This window comes from Gambusia affinis, linkage group LG16 (assembly GCF_019740435.1).
Source record: "Gambusia affinis linkage group LG16, SWU_Gaff_1.0, whole genome shotgun sequence".
NCBI lineage: Eukaryota > Metazoa > Chordata > Actinopteri > Cyprinodontiformes > Poeciliidae > Gambusia > Gambusia affinis.
In genome coordinates, this window is record NC_057883.1 from 4,469,455 (window position 1) to 4,490,057 (window position 20,603).

General features: G+C 38.8%; 1 protein-coding gene across 3 annotated transcripts in view; it reads right to left on the bottom strand.

Moving 5' to 3' along the window:
* rab11fip5a (RAB11 family interacting protein 5a (class I)) overlaps positions 1–18,390 on the bottom strand; it is a 31,011-nt gene extending 12,621 nt beyond the window's left edge. The window contains exons 1-2 of one of the 3 annotated variants that reach the window (XM_044142752.1): positions 17,678–18,390; positions 395–906 (exon numbers count right to left, since the gene is read on the bottom strand). In XM_044142752.1, the coding sequence (XP_043998687.1) occupies positions 395–906; positions 17,678–18,054 (889 nt within the window). In that variant the 5' untranslated portion in view covers positions 18,055–18,390. The remainder of the gene's footprint in view (positions 1–394; positions 907–17,677) is intronic. The other 2 variants (XM_044142750.1, XM_044142751.1) reach the window with 2 other exon arrangements.
* Between the last annotated feature and the right edge of the window lie 2,213 nt (positions 18,391–20,603).

A 20,603-nucleotide genomic window follows, 5' to 3' on the forward strand; every position in this document is an offset into this window, starting at 1 on the left:
ATACAAAATGCTTCTCTAGAGAACAGTGAGCATTTCTATAGCTGGCTAACTCATGCCAAGCCTTCAACAATAACATAATAACTACAGATGTACAAGGCAGTGGCGACCCTGAGAGGGGGGCACGGGAGGCCATGGGCCCCTCTTGAAAATCTTGGACAAAGAATCATATTCAGGTCATACTAAAAGCAGTCATTTTCTTCATTCAAGACATGAATATAAAACCCAAATAATAAATAAATAAATATATATATATATATATATATATATATATATATATATATATATATATATATATATATATATATATATATATATATATAAATAAATATATATATATGAATGAACAATAAACAGGTGAAAATGGTTGGATAAATCGTCTCCCTGCCAGACTCACCTGGACTGTTGTCTGCAGTGAAGTTGCTGCTGTTGCTGGGGGAGTTGGACAGGTCAGACACCACCACGCTGATGCCGGCCGTCGGACTCAGGCTGCCGCCACGCGACGACGACTCGCTGCTCTCGGAGCCCAAGGAGGTGCTGGAGCGAGTGTCGGACGACTTCCGCAGCTTCCCCCGCAGGAAGAAGGTCCTCATCTTGCTCCGCCGGACCTCCCCCCCCTCGTCATCCTCGTAGTCCTCCTCCCCGCCTCCGTCACTCGGCAGTCTCTGGCGCATGCGGTACAGGGAGCTGTACCCGCCCGGCACCACGGCGGAGGACGACTCCTCCTCGCTGGTCCTCCTCTTGCCCTTCATGCGCTCCTTGAGTTTGCTGAAGGTGGAGGCGCCCTTGTCCTTCATGACCAGGTCGTACATGCTGGCCGTCAGGTTGTTTCGGGTGAACAAGATGGTGACCTGAATGTCCCCCCTCTCCTTCTCCTTCTTCCCCGTCTTGGAGTTGAGTCTATACCACCTGCAACACAAGGTGGATCACATGAGATCTGACGACACGCTGGTTTTATGAATTACAAAGACAGATCAAGAGTCTCAAAGGAAGGTTCTTTTGAAAGATTCTAAGATGTTAATGTCTTTCTTGCCGATAACATATTCATATGGCATAAATATAGATTAATTAGGCTTAAGATAGAGGCTCGTTCAAGATGGGCGAAGACCAGAGCAGAACTCTACCATTGTAAAAAAAATTAAAAATACAAAAACGTGTCTGTCAAACATTTTACGATACGGTAAACCATTAAACCATCACATTTGCATTTAGCAGTTGTTATCAGAGAAGTAGATTAGAGGTGGTGCGTCGCCAATGATCTTCCTGTGTGAAACTCACAGTACATTAAAATAAAACTAAATATTTTTAAAGTGACAGAGCAACTACCTCCTCAAAAAGTTAAAGCAGTGTAAAAGTTAAACTAGCGTTAAATTAAAATGCCACAATATTGTTTGCTTTTTACATATTTTTATTTCTCATACATGTTTCATACAGGAACCTTATTTATTGAGTTCTGAAAATATAATAGCTAAACTCGATGGTCTAACCCAGGGGTCTCAAACTCCAGTCCTCGAGGGCCGCAGTCCTGCAACTTCTAGATGTGCCTCTGCTGCACCACACCTGAGTACAATAATTAGGTCATTAGCAAGGCTGTGGAGAACTGATCTGCACAAGGAGGAGGTCATTAAGCCATTTCATTGCAGTGTTTTATACCTGTGGCACATCTAAAAACTGCAGGACAGCGACTCTCGAGGACTGGAGTTTGAGACCCCTGGTCTAACCATTAGCTTAGGCCTTTTGAAATAACTTACTAGTACTGATTTTTACCAAGTTAAGATGTGTATCTATGGTAACTGTGATAATCTTCCAATCCACCTTATTCCTGGGAGGCTTACTGTGGAAACAACTGTGGGTCTTACTTCCGGCGCCCACAGGAAGTAGCCGTATTTCATTTGAAGTTGTAGTTTTTTATTGCTAATCTATATTCATGATGGAAGTTACATCTCTCTTTCTGGTTATAATGCAATATTTAGTAAAACTTGTTTACGGACATGCCATCTGCTATCAGAGAGCTGCTCAACACAGAGGATTGTAATTGTTTTTTTTGTTTGTTTTTTTCCCCTCCAGGGGGTCTTTTTGTGGGCTCTAGTATCCCTTATACAACAGTAGGCTGACAGGAAAGGGGGAAGGAAAGGAGGGAAGACATGCAGCAAATGTCGTCGGGTCCGGGAATCAAACCCGCGACGGCCGCGTCGAGGACTGAAGGTCTCCAAACGTGGGGCGCGCTATCCTCTACGCCACCGGAGCACGCCCCAGAGGATTGTAATTGTGAGTTTAATCACAAAGAGCGACAGGAACACAGCAATAAGCTTTGTAACGTGAGTTAGCAGCGCTGCTAACAGCTTGTTTTTCTGAAGAACTGAGTAATGAAGAAAAGAAAAGCAGAGAAGCTGGTCAGAGACCTGAGCTGCAGGTTCAGATCTCTGACAGTGTGAAACACCAGAACTACACAATATTAGCTTGGTGTGATGTGAATTTTATTTTTTGTTTGAATTTTAAAAAATTATAAAATTTGTGCAGCATTAAAAGAAGCCAAAACTTTCTCATTAGCTTCCAGCTAGCATTCTTTCAGGCTAGCTTATCTAGGAATCAGATTTGGACTTATGAACCTGTCACTTTTTCGTTTACCCTACAAAACAACTGAATGTTTCACTTGCTGTGACTCAGGACTTTAGTAATCTACAAAACGTTTTCAAACCAAGAGCTGATTTGGTTATGTAAACATTTTCCAATCTCTCTGTGAGGACAGTTTTTTCCTCATAATTCATTTGTTGGAAAAATTCTAATTCTTTTGCAGCTCAGTTAAGATTCAGCTTTTTTTATATATCTTTTTCTTTTGCGCTAAATACCAAATACAATCCTCTTATTTCATCTTCTGTTTCAACAACCTGTAAAATAAATGTCTGTTTACCAAAACTAATAGACTTGGACAGTCAATACTTGTGTTTTTGATGTCAGAGCCAACACCATTTTTCCCCAAACATCCACAGTGTTTCAAACAATGTAGATATTCTAAAAGGACTACCACATGGATTGAAATGCCTGTTTTTAATTTGTTCCTATCCTTATTCTTTTATATGAAATACCAAACAGAACAATGCACATTATATCAGCGTAGCTCAACTCTGCCTTACATAACTTGTTTTCAACGAGAAGCTGCCCCAGTCTGTTTTTCTGTGCTCTAGTAAAACACAACCACACCCCTGCTTTCCCTATGAACGAGTGAGAAACTCAAGCAAGTCCTCAGGCATCCTTCCTCATTTGCCAGGTTAACAATTGTGTTTACTGCAGTCCTTCAACTGGATGACACAGCAACAAATCCAAGGAATGTTTGGGAAAAGCACAGCTACGTTCGAGCTGGCAGTCGCCCCAACATCCTGTAACTCTACAAGCAAGATGAATCACGATTTGAGAGCTGATAATGGTTGATAAGAAGTTTGAAAATGGTTAATGCTGTACGTCAAAATGTATTAGGAAATATATTAACACTAAGACAGGACTGCACTTGCCTGAATTTTTGAGATTCTGTTTATTTAGGCACCTTGAAGGATGTGGGGTCACAGCGTGTGTACTCCTCTAAAGCGGTTCTTCCCTGCTGAGTGTGACCAAGCATCCAACAACACCTTCATTCATTCTGTCCCTATAAGCAAGAACAATGAAGCGAAACAATGCTTTCTTCTAATTTAATAAACCAGCGTCCCATATAAAGGTGTTTTGCTGACTGTAAACTCTGTGAAGGGTGGGCAGAGAGGTGCACTTCCTGAAACGCCAACAAAGTAACCACATCATGACTCACAGAAAAGTTGCATCTATTCTGCTGTTCAAAAAAAAACAACAACAGCAAAGAAAAGATGAGATGACTGAACAAAACATACCCCGGCTAATGCCTGCCTCTGCAAACCAACGGGAAGCTGCCGGTGCTACCAGGAAAACGCAAACCATAATCTGCTTTTAGATTTTTCATTTCCTGTGCTGCTGGGCTATTTTCATGCCACATGTCAGTCGCGTGGGTCCTCTTTCAGACACAGCCCTTACCTAGATGTCGAGACACTAATGTCTCAGCAAGATCTAGAGAAACTCATCCATGCGTTTATCTTTAGTCGTATTGATTATTGTAACGGCGTCTTCACAGGTCTGTCCAACAAATCAATCAGACAGCTGCCGCCAATCCAGAACGCTGCTGCAGGAGTTCTCACTAAAACCAGGAAGATAGAGCACATAACACCAGTTTTAAAGTCCCTCCACTGGCTCCCTGTAGCTCAAAGAATAGACCTTAAAATACTGTTAGTTTATAAATCACTGAATGGTTTAGCACCACAATACATTAAAGATTTGCTGCTGTTGTATCAACTTTCCAGAACTCTCAGGAGGCCGGCCGTCCAGGACCGACGCTGGACACTACTGTACTCAATACAAGCTAATATCTCTATAACTGGTTAACGATGACTTAACACTTCAAATGTCAAGGATTGTATGGGTGAATTATTAATATAAAACTTCAGAAATTACATACACTTAAGGTACCATGTGAAAGTTTTCACACAACTCTCTGGTACCTTCAAAAGTCACCAAATCAGCAAGCGGAGTCGATTTGTTTATTGTTTAATCTTCAGCGGTTCGTTTAGGGCCTAAAAGGTTTGTTAGAGAACATTGGGGAACAAAAACTGTAATAAAGACCATATATACAGTACAGACCAAAGGTTTGGACACACCTTCTCATTGAATTCAATTAGAAAGTGTGTTTAAATGGTCCAGTTAAAGCCCAGGCCAGATCTCAATTGAGAATTAGTCGGACTTCGCAGTCAGACTTAGCTTGAGAAATCGAATTGGCTAAAATGTCAGCATCTGGTTGTGTAAAGCTGATAAGAGACACACCCAGAAAAACGTCCAAATTTAATGTAGCTACAGTAACTCCTTTCTGTTCTGCTTTATAATTATGTAACAGGCAACTTTTTGCTGGTCCATCACAACAGATCCAGATAACGCACACAGACGTTTGCAAAACCTTCGATGGGTGTGAAAGCTTTTGCAAGTCACTGTGTCTCAACCAAACATGATTCACTGTGGGGGAAGACTTCTGAAATTTCTAAACAATTCGTTGCAGCGGTAACTTCATGAAAACAGGATGCTTGGCCTTTCAAAACCTACTGCAACAGGTGAGCTTTTCTGTTGAGACATTAAGGAAATCTAAGTGTCACCCTTCAGAATGAAACCACATTTCTATATCAAGGATGAAACCTTAAAAAACCCCGCCGACATGAAAGAAAAACGGAAATTTTCTTATCTACAGAGTGTGATGTGAGAAAGGAACCTCACACCTCCGCTATCCAAGACGCCCAATATCTCTTTCACTGGGTCTCTTCCTCTTTCACTCTTTTTTTTTTTTCTTGGGATTCTGCAGTAAGATTATGCAAAGCAGCGAGAGGCGATAAAAGTTTTAAGATCATGACACTCTCCAGACAACAACTAACTGGTAGTTGATCTTAATGGTATAATAAGCAGTGAAAATGCCACAGGATTACTGTATTTACGTGAGGAAAACTTACAGTGGATCAGTATTCACGGGTTCACGGCTCGGCTGAAAGCCCGATCGTGGAAATAAGGAAAATTGTAGATAGTAGCTCCTGTGATAAAGCTAAGACACTTTCCATTGAGCGTATTAAAGCATATTAACGTATATCTGATGTTTGAACTATTAAAATAGGCAGTTATAAGTGTTTTTAGACGAGGTTTGAAGTCGGGATACACCGATATGAAAATTTGGGCCGATGTCGGTATCCAATGTCAATATTGCTGTTACAGTCAATTACCGATATTTACAGATATTATATCTATTTCAACATTGTTCCAACACCTTTGGAGAAAAATAAAAACACAACAGACAGCAACAAGATAAAAATAAATATTGGTTGTTCATATCAACCCAGATTTATTTATCGGACCGATAGAGATATGTTAAAAATGATAAAAATCGTCCAATATCAATGTTAGTACTCTAGCTTGAAGTTTATAAACAGAAAAGAAACTTAACTTTAGCTTAAATCAACAGAAATAGCGATTCGTTCTCTTTCGCCACACTCTAGCACAACGGAAACATTAGGAGAAGTACAACAACTAAAAACTTTCGAAACCACAGGATGCCTTCAGAACATCAACCCGCCCATAATCTGACACATTCACTTTGGAAAATTTGCCGCTCATTGATCTCATGAGTTTGACTGTATTGAAAATCTTTATGAAATGTCCGAAAGGAAAAATTCTGCATTGGAAAACTTTCCTTCTGTTGTTAAACTTACTTTTTATAGAACAGATTTTTAATGAAAGTACATTTCTCAAACGACGGGTTTACACCTCATCTTCACTTTACCAAAACCATTCACTACTCTGTAAATATTAATTTACAATATTTTTACACATGTATAATTGCCTGAAAACAAATGTTTTCTTCATTTCCAGATTTTTATTTTTTAGATACTTCAATAACCCTAACTACTGTGTGCGGGGAGAAGAAATAAACTAGAACATTTTCCCCTAATGTTCTAGTATTTGAGTCTAATTTGATGGTGGCTACAGACCAACACGAGTCGCCGGCTAAATAACATAAATCAGCCACGGAGGCCATCTTATTTACAGGCCCTGTTCTGTTTTAATGTGATTACAGGCAGAGTTCCTGCTACAGCAAAAACACCGGCCCCCAATCGAAAGGCTGCAGGGAAGGGGGGGAGGAGGTCCCATCATTGACTGCGCAGACTGTTATGCAATTATCATCATCCTGCCACTGACCTCAAGCTTGGACCTAAAACACATGGCAACACCCACGAAGCGCGCCAGAGAAAACACACAGAGAACAATCCCACCCCGCAATCAGACGGCGAGGATGGCGGCGAGCAGATGGAGCCGAGCAAACGCGTTGGATTTTTACAGTTTACACAGCGACAACAAGGCCACAAACACACCCAGACCATTGAATGCTTCAAGAAATGACACTCCCAAAAAGCAAGTACACACAGTCCCAAATCACGTAGCGTTTCATTCAAATAAATAATTGGATTATAAAGCTACATTATCTCTGGGTTTGAACTTTTCTATTTTTTTTTTGTTGTTGTTGTTGCTGTTTGTTTGGGGGTTTTTTTACATTTGGAGGTATTCAAGCCAGATTTCTGTGCAGGCGCTCCGAGAAACTCAAAGATGCGCTTGTGAGAAAGGACTCGAGTTTCACATCAGCGTTCCAACAATAGCATCAGCCCTCCTGACACACCAGCTGGCTCCCTGCAGCCAAGGTGGGGCAGACGCTCCAAATTCAGCCTGGAGGAGCTGTGGACGGGAATTCCCTCGCATCCGACTAAATAAACAAAAATCCTCTCACCGACAGTGTAATTACGCCGCTGTCTTGTTCTGATTTGGAAAAACAATTAGTCGAGAATGCTCATCTCTACTCTCTGGCATTATATAAGAGAAGAGCTTAAGTTTTGTTTTTTGGGGATTTTTGTTAAAAAGAAATTCTTCCTGTCAAGAGTTGTTTCAGTCCACTGTCGCCATGTGTTTGTTGAGGATGGGAATCATGTGAAAGTGAAGCCAAATGCTACGATGTTTTTGGTTTTTTACTGTGTCTGGAGCATTATGTATGAACTTAACTTTTCACTACAGTTAAAACTAGCGGTGGAACTCGATTAACAGTTTGTAATTGAGTTAATTACAGGGTCTGTAATTGATTAATTGTAAATAATGTCATTTTAATCAAAAACTACCAACAAACAAAGCAACATTTTCAACTCAAAAACCCTTTTTGCTGCCAAGCTATTGAACCAATAGTCATATGAGATCTACAAAGGTTTTAGGTAGAGCTTCGGAGTTAGGCCAACTCCTTTTAGCACAACTTGAACACAATAATAGTTTTTTACAGCATTCCATTAATTCGTTTTAGAAGAAAAATGAACCCCAACTGGGTTAAGGGAAGCGGCTTCATCGATCATTCCCGTTGGTTGTACGTCAGATTTGTGTACGTACCAGAAACGCATATGAAGGTTCCCACTGGAGCCTTTGTATGTAAAAAATTAAAAGTTTAAAATATGATGAATTGCTTTAAAAATACTGCAACTGACTAGGCATTAAAAGTTGGCATATGCTTCAAAGCTTCCAATCTGCACTAAATGGCAACTTTACAACATATAAATTAGGGATGTGCTGTCATGACACATAATAATATTATTATAATATCGGATAACAATATCCGATATTATTATCGCTCTCAAAACTGGTGCATCGCTATCACTCTTACATTTCCAAACAAACACCACATGGCGACCCGGCTCGCCAAACACATACAAAAACAGCAACAAAATCGAAATGATATAATAATGATATAATTAATATAGGCCCAGTTTTGCTTATCAGATCGATACGATACATTAAAAATCGAAAGATTTCAATGTTAGTGTTGATATATTGCGCACCCCTTATTATCACAATCGTTAATAAAACTCAACCGAACTGAAGTTTACAGCATAAATGTGAAAAATAAATAAATTACACTGACTTGAAGCGGTGGCCTAAAAATGTTCTAATGACCAACATGTTCTCCTTTTTGAGAGGATGCACACGAGTTAAAGGTCTATCAACATCTGTGGGTCAGGTGACGCCTGAGCGACTCTGAGAAAAACAGAATGTGAACATACGACAACAGAATGAAGCTTCTTCTTTAAGCAGCAACCCACATACAGAGCAGCCTGCTGCCAAAAAGGGGCCGTGAAGCAGCAGCCCACACAGAAACTGTAGTCCCACAACACAACTCTGAACAGGCGCACAATATTTAAGGTTGTAAACACAAGATTTAATGCTTGGAGATATCTGTGTGCTGACTTTTTTTTTTTTTTTTTTGTAACTTGTGGAAGTCGGTTTGAACATTTAGTAATTACCAATCCCATTCCAGAGAGTTGCACACCGTGACGCCATTATCTCCTCTCCTCATCTTAAAAAAATAAAAAATAATACAGGAAGTCACAAAACTCCACCCAAACCCAGCATGTCACCCCCACACCGTCTTCTCTTCTGCCTGATCCACAGAGGAGATATTTGGACGACGGTATAACAGAAAGGCAGACTGTTACCGATATCTGGCCAGTCTCTGATGTAGAGGTTTACCTTGTTGGTCTGTTCTTTAGTACTAAAAATACCTTTACAATGGGTTTTACTTTCTGAAAAAGACCAATGTTAGGACACCAACTCTTTTATGTTTTTACAAACATCATGGTGAAGAACTGTTTCAAATCACATAATATTAGCTTTTTTCCCCACATAAGGTCTGTTCAAAACAAATGAAAGCTTTGTCCAACTTAATTTTTCAGAGCACAAAGAACTGCTTTAATATCAGATGTTTCAAAATCTTAACCCACTCGTTGATTTATTGTGACTGTTCAGGTGCTATTTTATGGCGAAATGATACATAATTTTGTTCTTTATCCTGTTTTTTGCAATGTTACGACCAGAGGTGATGTCACACTGAGTGAGAAAGAGAGCAGCTAAACCGGATTTCAATATTATGTTTGAAAAACAAGACAACATGATGACAGACGTTTATCCTGTCGTTGACATCTTATACGAGCAATAAACAAAATTGGTATCAATGTGTCCAAAAGCCAAATTACTTTTGATATGAATAAACAGCTTGTGATGAAAATCCTGGTTTATTAAGACACATTTACTGAGGATGAGAGGATAAGAAGTCTGTGTGAAATATACAAGCTCTTGAAAGATACGTTATTTATACCAATTGGAACTGTCATGACAAATCTTTGCCAAACGATAAAGTGTTCCCAGAAATTATGGCAATGAATAATATTAATGTTATTTTCAGTTTATTGTCACATCATATATGCATAATGGCATAATGATGCAAGTTCACCCTCCAATGAACTTTAATTTTGTACAAAGTCACTTCACACCGGAACTGGAAGATATTCTAAATATTTAAAATAAAACATGGCAACCAAAAACAATAAATAAAACGGAAAATTGTACATAAAACAGATCAAGTGGCGTCTGTAAACAAAATTCCCCTTCCAAAAATATTAATAATCAGAATGGAACTTATTGAGCTCATTTTAATTTAATGTGTGATTTATTAAGTGATTACATTTACAGACAGGTTATAGAAAATTTGCCTAATACAACAATTCAACATAATGAAACAAAAATAACAGCTAAGCCCCTTAGCAGGAGGCTGTTACCCAGATGTGAAAAGAAATACCTTGCTCCTTAAAAAGAGAAGCAAAGTAATTAAATCAGCCAGCCTTATTAGTGTTACCAACTGCATACTTTCAATTACGTTTTTTAGGCCAACTGGCCCACAAGGAGGACTGTGGATCGGACTCGGACCGTGGGTTTGGACCGTCCGCCTTGAGCAGAAACAGCAGACAGACCATGGGATTCACAGCACATTCCACATCTGGATGTGATGAGCTCTGACCTCAGCTCCAACTTTCCTCCTACAATCTCACACGCACCAACACAATCACCGTTATTTAAAGGGCACACAGTGAGACCAGCGTTAAGGATCAGAGAGCGATTCCTTTAAGTGGTTATCTTTTCTGGAACTGGCGTCGATACGCACAGAAAATCCGTTACAAAGAGGTCAAGATTTTTCTTCCACATACTGATTTCTGCTCAGAATAATCTGTCTTTTTAATACTCAAATACGCATTTTGTATATTTTTTTAAAATTAACCCAACACATTCCCTTAGACTAGAGTATACCATTTTTAATGACTACACAATTTTATGCTGAAAAGGTACTCTTACCGTACAGAATTTTGTTTTTTATTCTGTTTTTATAAACTGCATATTCCTATCTTTATGTGAATCTACTTGCTGTCCCCGTCACTTTGCTGCTGTTGCGCAGAAACTTTCCCAATGTGGGACAATTTCTATTCTACAAATATTGTATTTCTCTTAACAACAGATACTTTGTTCCAAACAGAAGAGCTGCAGGGCAGTCTTAAGGTTAAATAGGTTGAGGAAGCTAATTCTTAATCCATTCAATCCATCCATTTTCTGTCAATTTCTGACAACATGACATTCAAAGCTTGTTTCTGAAGTTATCTCTGACGCCACACATATCTACAGCCACACATATCTTCAATAATCTCCTGTCTTGCCCAGGCAGATGATGTTTTCATTCTGTGCAGTTTGCTAAGGAGCTAGCATAAAGCTAGCTTGTTTGTTGACTTGTGTAAGACGTTCCAATTAAGTTTTGAGTAACTGTGTACAGACAAAACTTTCTAAAACCTGTATGTTACTGCTTTATAAGCTTACCATTTTTTGAAGCAATGTTAGCTGCAGCTGCTAATACAGCTTCTGTTTCAACTGTGAATGTCAACGTAAAAAGTTTTAAATAACTTTTTACATTCCTGTCAGGGAAAAACCTACATCATTAAAATAATTACGTTTATAAGACAGTTATTCAAGCTGTGCACCATGTATTAGGCATTTTTTAAATGCCTGTTTGGCACACATAAAAACAGCTCAATAGCCACCAGCTAGCTACCTACCTAACTAGCTAACTCCGTGGTCGTGGTTGACATTTTACAAACAACAAGATTTGACAGTTTAGTTTAAGAAATAAATGTCATTTTAAAATAGTTAGATTCAATCTTACCTATAAATTGCTTATATAATGGCAAGCAACAGAAATATCCATAAGCTAGTAGGTAAATAAGATAAATAAGCATTCAATAAAAAAAAGGCAATAAATAGGCTGGTCACCACAACCAATTTTATTGGCCGTTAAATTGTCCCATTAATTATTGCAACAAATGATAATATTGCATTTCTGAGAAAATTTTCATGTAATGTTCTGATAATGGCATAACAATGCAACTTCAGTCTCTAAGGCTGATAAACTTTAATTTTGTGCACAGCACTTTGCACCAGAAACGGAAAATATTTTAAAATGTCCAAACTAAAACCACCATCAAAAACAATAAATAAAAATGAAATAGAAACAAAAAAACATAAATAAAGTGGATTATGAAGTCATATTGAACATATTGATCATCGGAATGAAACAGATAGCGCTCGTTTTAATTTATCATGCGATTAATTGACTAATTGCTTACTGGGAAAGGTAAAGAAAACTTGCTAATGTATTGATTGTTCATGAACTTTTAACAAAGTTAAAATAAACAAATACATAAATGTAAAAATCTGTATAAAGTAAAATGACTGTATGTGCATACAGAGGTGGCAATAAATAAACCGCTATCAGCTGAAAGGAATCATACAATCTGAAAAACTTCATGTTCACATGAATTATCACTAAAGTATCACATTTGTTCAGCCTACTGAAATAAACCGTTACAAAGTAGACGCAAAACGATACAGAAGCAGCCACAAGGCTCAGGAGTGAAATGAATTTTTGGAGTTTAGGTCAAAATGCATGAACACCTGTGGCAATTTGTTGCCAACGACAACATATCTGAAAGTGTTTAGCAAATATAGTTTGTAAATGAGGTATCGGATTCAATAGCATGCAGAAATTTCTTTGTGGATTCATTGTTCAAGACTGATTAGCTTCATTAAAAATAAACAAATGAACAACTAAAAAGGGAGATTTGTGAAGTTATTAACAGGAAAGCACAACAAACTGCAGGTGATTCCTTTCAAGCATTATTTATGGGATTATTAGGAGGCTATTAAAGAGATTTGACTGAAGAAAAATTATTCTTCCATTTTTTTCTGCTGTGCACAGAAACCTGGAAAATATAAGTATTAGACTTTTACTTTTTAAATAAAAGAAAGTAGTAAAAATGTACATACCCCATATGAAAATAATTTACAAGTAGATCATTTTATTTAGTGTGTCTGCTAGAAGAGGTGCTAATGTTTTTCATATATTAAAATGTGCTACTGGATTCCATAAGTTACTGCTGTGCTCCCGTCTCTTTAAGACCAGTGAGGCCCAAACATTACGAATAATCTGTAAAAATAAAAAATACACACATGGTTCCAACACGATTTAGGGTTCAAAACCAGTGTACAAACAGAGGTCATGGTTTCTATGACTACAAGTACATTTGTTTCTTTGATAAGATGAGAAAATTCTGATTATGGTTGGGTATTCCTCTCAAACAACAGTAGCCAATTTGTTATTTCTAACTTTTTAAAAAAAAACAAAGCTATCCAAATAGCACAACTGAAAAAAGTTTAAAAAAAACAAACAAACAAAAAACAAAACTTACTGCTGGTTGAAAACAAAACAAAGTGACACAAACTGTGTTCGATGGGGTTCCCATAGTGATATCCGCACAAAAATAAAGTAGTTTTAGCAATGAACTGATCTAGTCTCTGTAAAGTCCAAGTCTTTTATGTTCATGTGGATTCCAGAGGTGAAATGGCTCCAAAAGATCTAGGCTAGCCAGGCTAGCTTGGTTCAGTTTCTAACTGATATGTTAAAACTTTTTGACACTTTTCTTCAAGATAAAGTGTGTTCTGAGAAGCCTCATGGATATGGATCCATGTTGATCCATGTTGAATCTTGATAGTTGCTATCAACATTCAATGTCTTTCCCAAGGGACACAGTTACTCAGATTTTCTCTCTTTATCAATAAAAAATCTGTTACACAATTTTTCTTCTGTATTTGTGCTGTCAGGTTACCAATGACAACCATTTCTTAACATGGGACAGCTTTACTTTATTCGTATAAATCCACCACTTTCCAAATGAAACAATGCTGATGTTGGTGGTGTATGCCTTCACGCTGAAACAAGAGATTTTTCCTTTTCTATGAACTATTCCACTCATAATGAAAATTACTTGGCCTACTTAATCAATACTCTCAAAACCGAGAGTATTGATTAAATATTTTAGGCTCTAGATTATTTTCCAATTTCTTATTTAATCCAAAGGAGCTGAGAAAAAAGAAAAAAAAAAGATTTGTGTTCCAAAACATCCACTTTTGGTTTCAAGAATACAACTTAGTGGGACTGAGAGGAACGCTGAGATGCTTTCTATCTAATGATTGCTAGAGTTAATCTTATACTTATAAAGGTTTTATAAATTCAGTCATACATTTGATGTTTTAGGTCACATGCTTATATAACCTATGTTGTCTATTAGGATGTATTTTTCCCCCCCAACGCAATAGGTACTGAAAGGCTCTCAGTGGTTGGCAAGGGATTTATCTGACACACACACAGACACACACGTTCTGCCTTGCTCAGCAAACAGATGTTCACTTCTAAAGCCTTACGCAACATCACGGGTGTGCTTACTACAACAGAGCCACTGAGACAGAGATGCAATGGGAACAAAGCTTCGTTCATGGCTACATCTAAATCCCACAGCGTGGACGATAAGGCTGAAAAACGGACCGTGATATACAAGTCGATATCGATAATTATTTGATTCTTTTTTCTTGTTGTTTTAAATATCTAAATTACTGCCAAACTGATGAAGAGATCTTTACAGTTTTCACTCCATGCCTTTGTTTTTCATTTTACGCAGTTATGAGGCAGGGTGGACAAAACATGAAACTACTGCTGCTCAAGGTATGCAACAAGTTGTTGCTAGGTAACCAAAGAGAGAGCAAATAGCTGATGCCACCCACCTTGCTTAGCTAGCCGTAAGAGGGTGAACAGCTAATGCCTTTTTTTTTTGCCTCCCAGAATGCTGTGCGGTTCTGAACCGGAGGTCAGTCAATATTCTATAAGTTGAAGAGAGACGAGTAATTTATTGATACTGATCACGTGTTTATTGCAGTATAAAAAATTGATTTATCGTCCAGCCCAATCAGACTATTTCACATTTTGTAATGTGACAACCACAAACAGTCACGTATTTAAATAAGATTTCATGTGATAGTTAATGGAAAATGTAACATGAAACAAAAGTATGGCTGGAGGAGCTACAGAGAACCATAGCTCAGGTGGAAGAACCAGTTGATAGGAAAACGGTGACTCAATCGCTCTGCCCTGGAAGACGGCGAGACGGAAAAAACATTTTTTAACTGAAAGTCAAAAAAAAGGCACAACAGAAACGGTGACTTTTTGGGCCTACTACCAAAACTAACCCCACCAATTCTCCCTGAACACATCATCCCTTCAGTCAAACATGGTAATGGCAGCATCATGTCTGTGGGAAGAATTTCTTTAGCACTGACAGGGAAGACAGTAGATTAAAGTTGATGATAAAAAGATGGATCTAGCTAAATACCAGGCAATCCTCAAAGGAAAATCTGCTAGAAATTAAATTAAATTAAAAAAATTTTTAAAAAAGAAATAAACGGAACAGCTGCTTTTCTGCTTCCGGTGGTTTTGTATTATTGACTTTGTGTGGGCGGTATACAAATGCGCACCACTTGTTTCAAACATTTATTTGCACCATTTCACTTTCTTTTCACAATTACACACTTGTTAGTGGTGATGCGAAATTTGTTGTTGTGTCGTCATATGTGAGAATATTCTGGTTCACTAAGGATGATTGTAAAAGAAAAGTAGCAGAATTTATTTTTGATCTGGTTGAGTCTTGGTAACTTCCTCTTAGTGTACCCTTCAGGGGAATCACCCAACACCCACCTTTCCAGTAATCTGTTCTACATCAGTAAACTCAACCCAAACATATTTCTTGTCACAGTCACCCATCTGTTGTTCTGTTTATAATTATTTATTTCCATTGGGGGATTTATGCCGTTTCTTTTGGCTGTTTTCACACAGAAAGCTGCAGGCTGATTTGCATGAGAACTCTGCCAGAGATAAGCCTGGTGAACAACCTATATGAGGCATGGAAAAAAATTATATTTTTGAATAATATGCGTTGTGCTGATATTGTATTGGATCAATATCGGTATCGGCTAATACTCAAAGCTGCAATATCTGTGTTGTATCGGAAATGAAAGCATTCTATTGGGACACCCCTAAAAGAACCAATCATAGCTCCTGGATCAGCTTGTATCTTCGGTTCAATGTTTTTTCACCAACCCCTGATTTTTTTTTTTTGTTCCGTCTTGCTTGTAATTAACATGGATAAACTGGAGGTGAGATGCGTTGCTAACGATCGACTCATTCATTGAGGCACTGACTACCAAGACAGCGAACCTGCTGACACATCATCGTCGGCGACTGTGTCCGTCTGACCTTGAAGCGACTGGCCACCACAGGGTCACCAGGAGGAGAGCGTTTGGTTCCCCTTTGGTCTCAAATTCGTGGCTGTAACTGAGGGACAGGTTGAGAGCAGGATGTTGGTTGGTATAAAAAAATTAATAAATTGTATTCACCTTTACTACTACAAATTTAAGTGTATTTTACAGACCTCCCTGTCAATGGTGAGGCAAAGCATCACCATAGCATAATGGTTCACCGCCATGTTTCACCATAGGAATGGTGAAACGTGGTGATAGGTTTTCATCATTCAAGCTCGGTTTGTTAACCAAACCAGAGTTTTCAACTCCTCCAGTTTCGTCCCTGACCTTGGTGTTCATGAATGTTTGCTTGTTCATGTATGCTCTCCAACAAACCTTTAGGCTTTTGCAGAACCGACTACGAACTCGCTTGCAAGTTTTTTTGCAAATCTGACCAATCACCTTAAAGTTAATCCGCATTTCCTTCTTTTCTGACCAATCACTGCAACTCGGCTGAATTTTGAGTCACTTCCCAGCAGCCACCTTCTAATTTAACTTCCAGTTTTATGCTGTTCCTCGATGATAACGTTTTCACTTTGTTTATTGTTTTAGATCTTCTGTAGGATTTTCTGTGTTTACAGTTCATGTTAGCTCGACTGACCAAAATGGAATTCATCTTTTGCACTTTGACAACTCCTTGGGACATAATTTTATTTGTACGATTTCAAGTAAGTACTTGAAAATGTTATTTAACACACAAAATCTTAAAATACTGTCGTTTTTTGGAAGTCATTTAAACTTTTTTGTAAGACAATGTTATGGCAAAAACGAAACTTTTTTTTTTTTTATTGAAACTTTAACAGCAACTTTTTTTGGAAAGTTGCCACAAAATCAGTCATTTTAAGCCACAACAATCAAACAAAACAAAAAAAAACGTGGCAATATCCTGGAAGGCCTGGTTAGGCACTACTTCATCTATCTTACAAAGTCCAAATTATTTACTGTAAAAATATGTTGTATGCTTTTGGAAGGGACTGCACACCAACTGTCCATCCATCCCTCCTTAATAAGATAACATGTTATGTTATGATGAAAAATACCTTGTAGCTTTGGAATCATGAAACTCTGAGTTAATCCCTGGATTTGGGACAAGCATTAATCCCCTTCCTGCATGCTCTCCACATGGCTCGGCTATTGGGAGGCAAACATTTTGAAGAACCCTCCAGTATCTTACTGGAAGGGGGTGATGTTTCTAGATGTTTTTTTGGGAGGGGGTAGTGGGGATTGCCTTGGGCCTGAGTGAGGAAGGGGTGGATGTCCTCAGAGTTGGTTTTGTGTATCTGAGAGGAGGGAGGGTGTGTCTGCAGGGCCCTGATGCAGCATTGGGAGATTTGACAGCTGTGTTTATGTCCCAAAACAAACTATTGTAGCCAGTAAAAAAAAAGAGCAAAGTGGGAAAGAAACAAACACCCCGATAGGCTCAGTGAGCAGAAAAACAGAAGAAGAAGACGAAGCACATTAGCTGCTACACACAGACAACTATTACATACTTCACAGTTAAACTTACTCGTTTTTGACGTATCTACTCTCGTGAAATAGTTTATCCAGCTGAATCACAGCCTGACCGAGGAACACGTCCAGTCCTATCAGCGCCCGGTGCATCACGGTCAGGACTAGCTCGTTGCTCCCGGCTGGGTATCCGCTCCGCTCGGCGTTCTCCAGCACGCCGGGCTGCAGCTCGAACGAGCACTCCTCCCTCCACTCGGGCTCGGTGGTTTTCTCCGCCACGCCGGTGGAGTACTTCTCCTTCCCCAGCTGGATGATGGTGTACACATCGCTGGTGCCGTGTTTGCCCTTGCCCCGCAAGCCCCTGCCTTTGAGCACCGTCACCTGGACGTGCGACGGTACCCACCTCTGGTCCTCCTCTACGGTTAGTGAGGACATGTCCCCCACCTTTCCAGACAGAGACCGAGCGCGCGCACCGCGGTAGTGGAGGAGGTGGTGGCGTCCGTCCGCCGCTTCCTCCCAGCTGCTCCGAGCGGGCACGCGGTCACATCAGCGCCGGGGTCCGCGGGCGGTGCCGCATTGTTACTATTGTTGTTATGGCCGCCTTCACCGTCCCCCCGCCCCGTGAAGTTGTGTCGGTTTGTTTTGAGCCTCGGCCGCTGCTCCGTGTGCTCTGCGGCAGCATGCAGCGTCCGTCCTCGCCTCGCTCCCCCTTGCTGTATGGGCCTGTCTGCGGACAGCGACGTCACGCCTCCTCCATCCTCCGTCTGCAGGACGAGGAAGTTCAAGTACCTTCTCGGCACATGGCTGCAAGCGCGCGCACAGACCACAATAACACGCCTGTGTGCTGGAACGCCGGATGTGAGATTTCCTTTCGCTCTATTATTTGACAAAATTAGCACTTAGAAAGTAAAAACATGTCACGCATCCGGAAAAAAGAGAAACCCTCTGTTAAAAAAAACCCCTTCGAGATACAAAGGCAACCAGAACTATCTGACTAAATTTGAAGTGAACAAAAATGTTCTGTATATTACATAATGTTTCAAAAATAGCGCTGTAACTAATGTTTGCTTTTGTAATCGATTATTCTATCATTATTGTGACGAATAATCTGGTAAAAAATTGACCACATTCAAAAGATTTTTCATTTTAACATTTTTTGCAAAAGTATATTAGAAGATGCAAACAAACAATACAATTCCCTTTTTAAATATGCAAAGTAAACATTTCATTGCTAAAACTATCCCACTCGAGGAGTTTTGAATAAAACATATTTGCAGACAAAGGTGTTTTTATTTTTTTGTTTATTTTGTACAGTTGTGGCTTAGTTACTCCACCGAATAAATTAGTTTATCAGAAAATGCAATTTTTTTAGTCTGTATATTACTGTATAATACTTTGAGTCTGTAATCGATACTGCAGTTAGCGATTAATAAATTAGTTGATCATTCATCACGAGTCAAAAATTAATCAGATTAGTCTTTTCAGCCCTAGTTCAAAACGATACTTACCACAACACTTTTAGGGTTGTGCCATACTGGGAATTTCAATGATCAATCTGATACCAAGTCAATACAGGACTAGTATCACCGATACCGATACCAATATTTATACTTTTTTCTTTGAATGTCATTATTATGGAATAATTTGGTGGTTTGAATTAATTTAGTTTTTCATGTTAATAAAATACAAGACAACAATTTTAGGCAAATAAGTATTTTTTATTAACCAGCTACAATATAAAACAATGTAGCATTATAGAATATTACTTTATTAGCTTGTACTACCACAGCCAACACATTAGAATGAGAAGTTAAGATACCCATTATGGTGGGATAATTTTCAGCTGAAAGCGAGATACAAATAGCCCATTGACCTCATGTCTTAAGGCAGCAGTATTATGTAAAAACCTTTTGTGGGCTTTACATCATGTTATAATGTTATTTCCTCATCAAAAACATACATGGAATGTTGCCTTGAATATTTTATGCATGTTTAAGAAACACTTTAATATTCGGTGGCTCCTTCAGACTAGCCAGCAGCAGTTAGCAAACACCTGGCAGAACTTATCAGCAGAGCTCATTGTACAAGCTTCTTTTCAGTGCAACGCTGGTAAAAACGTGCAAGGGTTAATAGAGGAGCCATGTTGTGGTAATTTCCTGAAGGCGTAATTTCTTAAAGAGACAGAGGCCCAGTTTCAAGGCATTAAATTACAAATTCCATTTCTTTTCAACTGGTACTTGATATATATGTAGTATTTCTATAAAAGCTGAAGGTAACAATGTGTTAATTGTGCTATACAGTACAGACCAAAAGTTTGGACACACCTAGTAATTGAATTCATTTACAAGGTGTGTCCAAACTTTTGGTGTGTACTGTATATGTGTCTTGAAAATATACAATACTGCCACTTTAAAGCAATAGAAAACATCTTCAGGTTGCCACTGGATACCCCTGCCACCATCTGCCAATAGTGGCAACATCAATGCCACTACTGATGTTGCTTAACATCTTGTTTTTCTGAGACGTTGACTTCTGGCTTTTCGTCGACTGTAATCAAAAATGACTAAGCCTTGAAATATTTCCCTCTACTGTATGTTTAACAAATCTGTGGAATACGTGAGTGTCACTTTCTGACACCAGTGACAAAAAATATTGACCTTTTCCCACAACAGCCGACTTTTATTTTAGATGTATCTATATAAGGAAATCTACTGGTGGATGATAAATGAACATGGCAGCTGCATAGAAAAAAACTCCTAAGAATGATTGAGTTGCAAAAGGTTGCAGACAACGGTCAAAAATATCTGCAGCCATATCGATATTTTAATATTTAAATCAATATTTTTGTGGTTTGTTGTGGTGGTTTCTCAGGGGTTTTTTTTCCTCTCTTCCTGTAGGTTTAGAAGCAGATGTTTATCATGTGGACTTGTGTTCTCTCCATGCTTCTTTCTCTATCCTTTTCTCCCCACCTTTCTCCCTTTCTT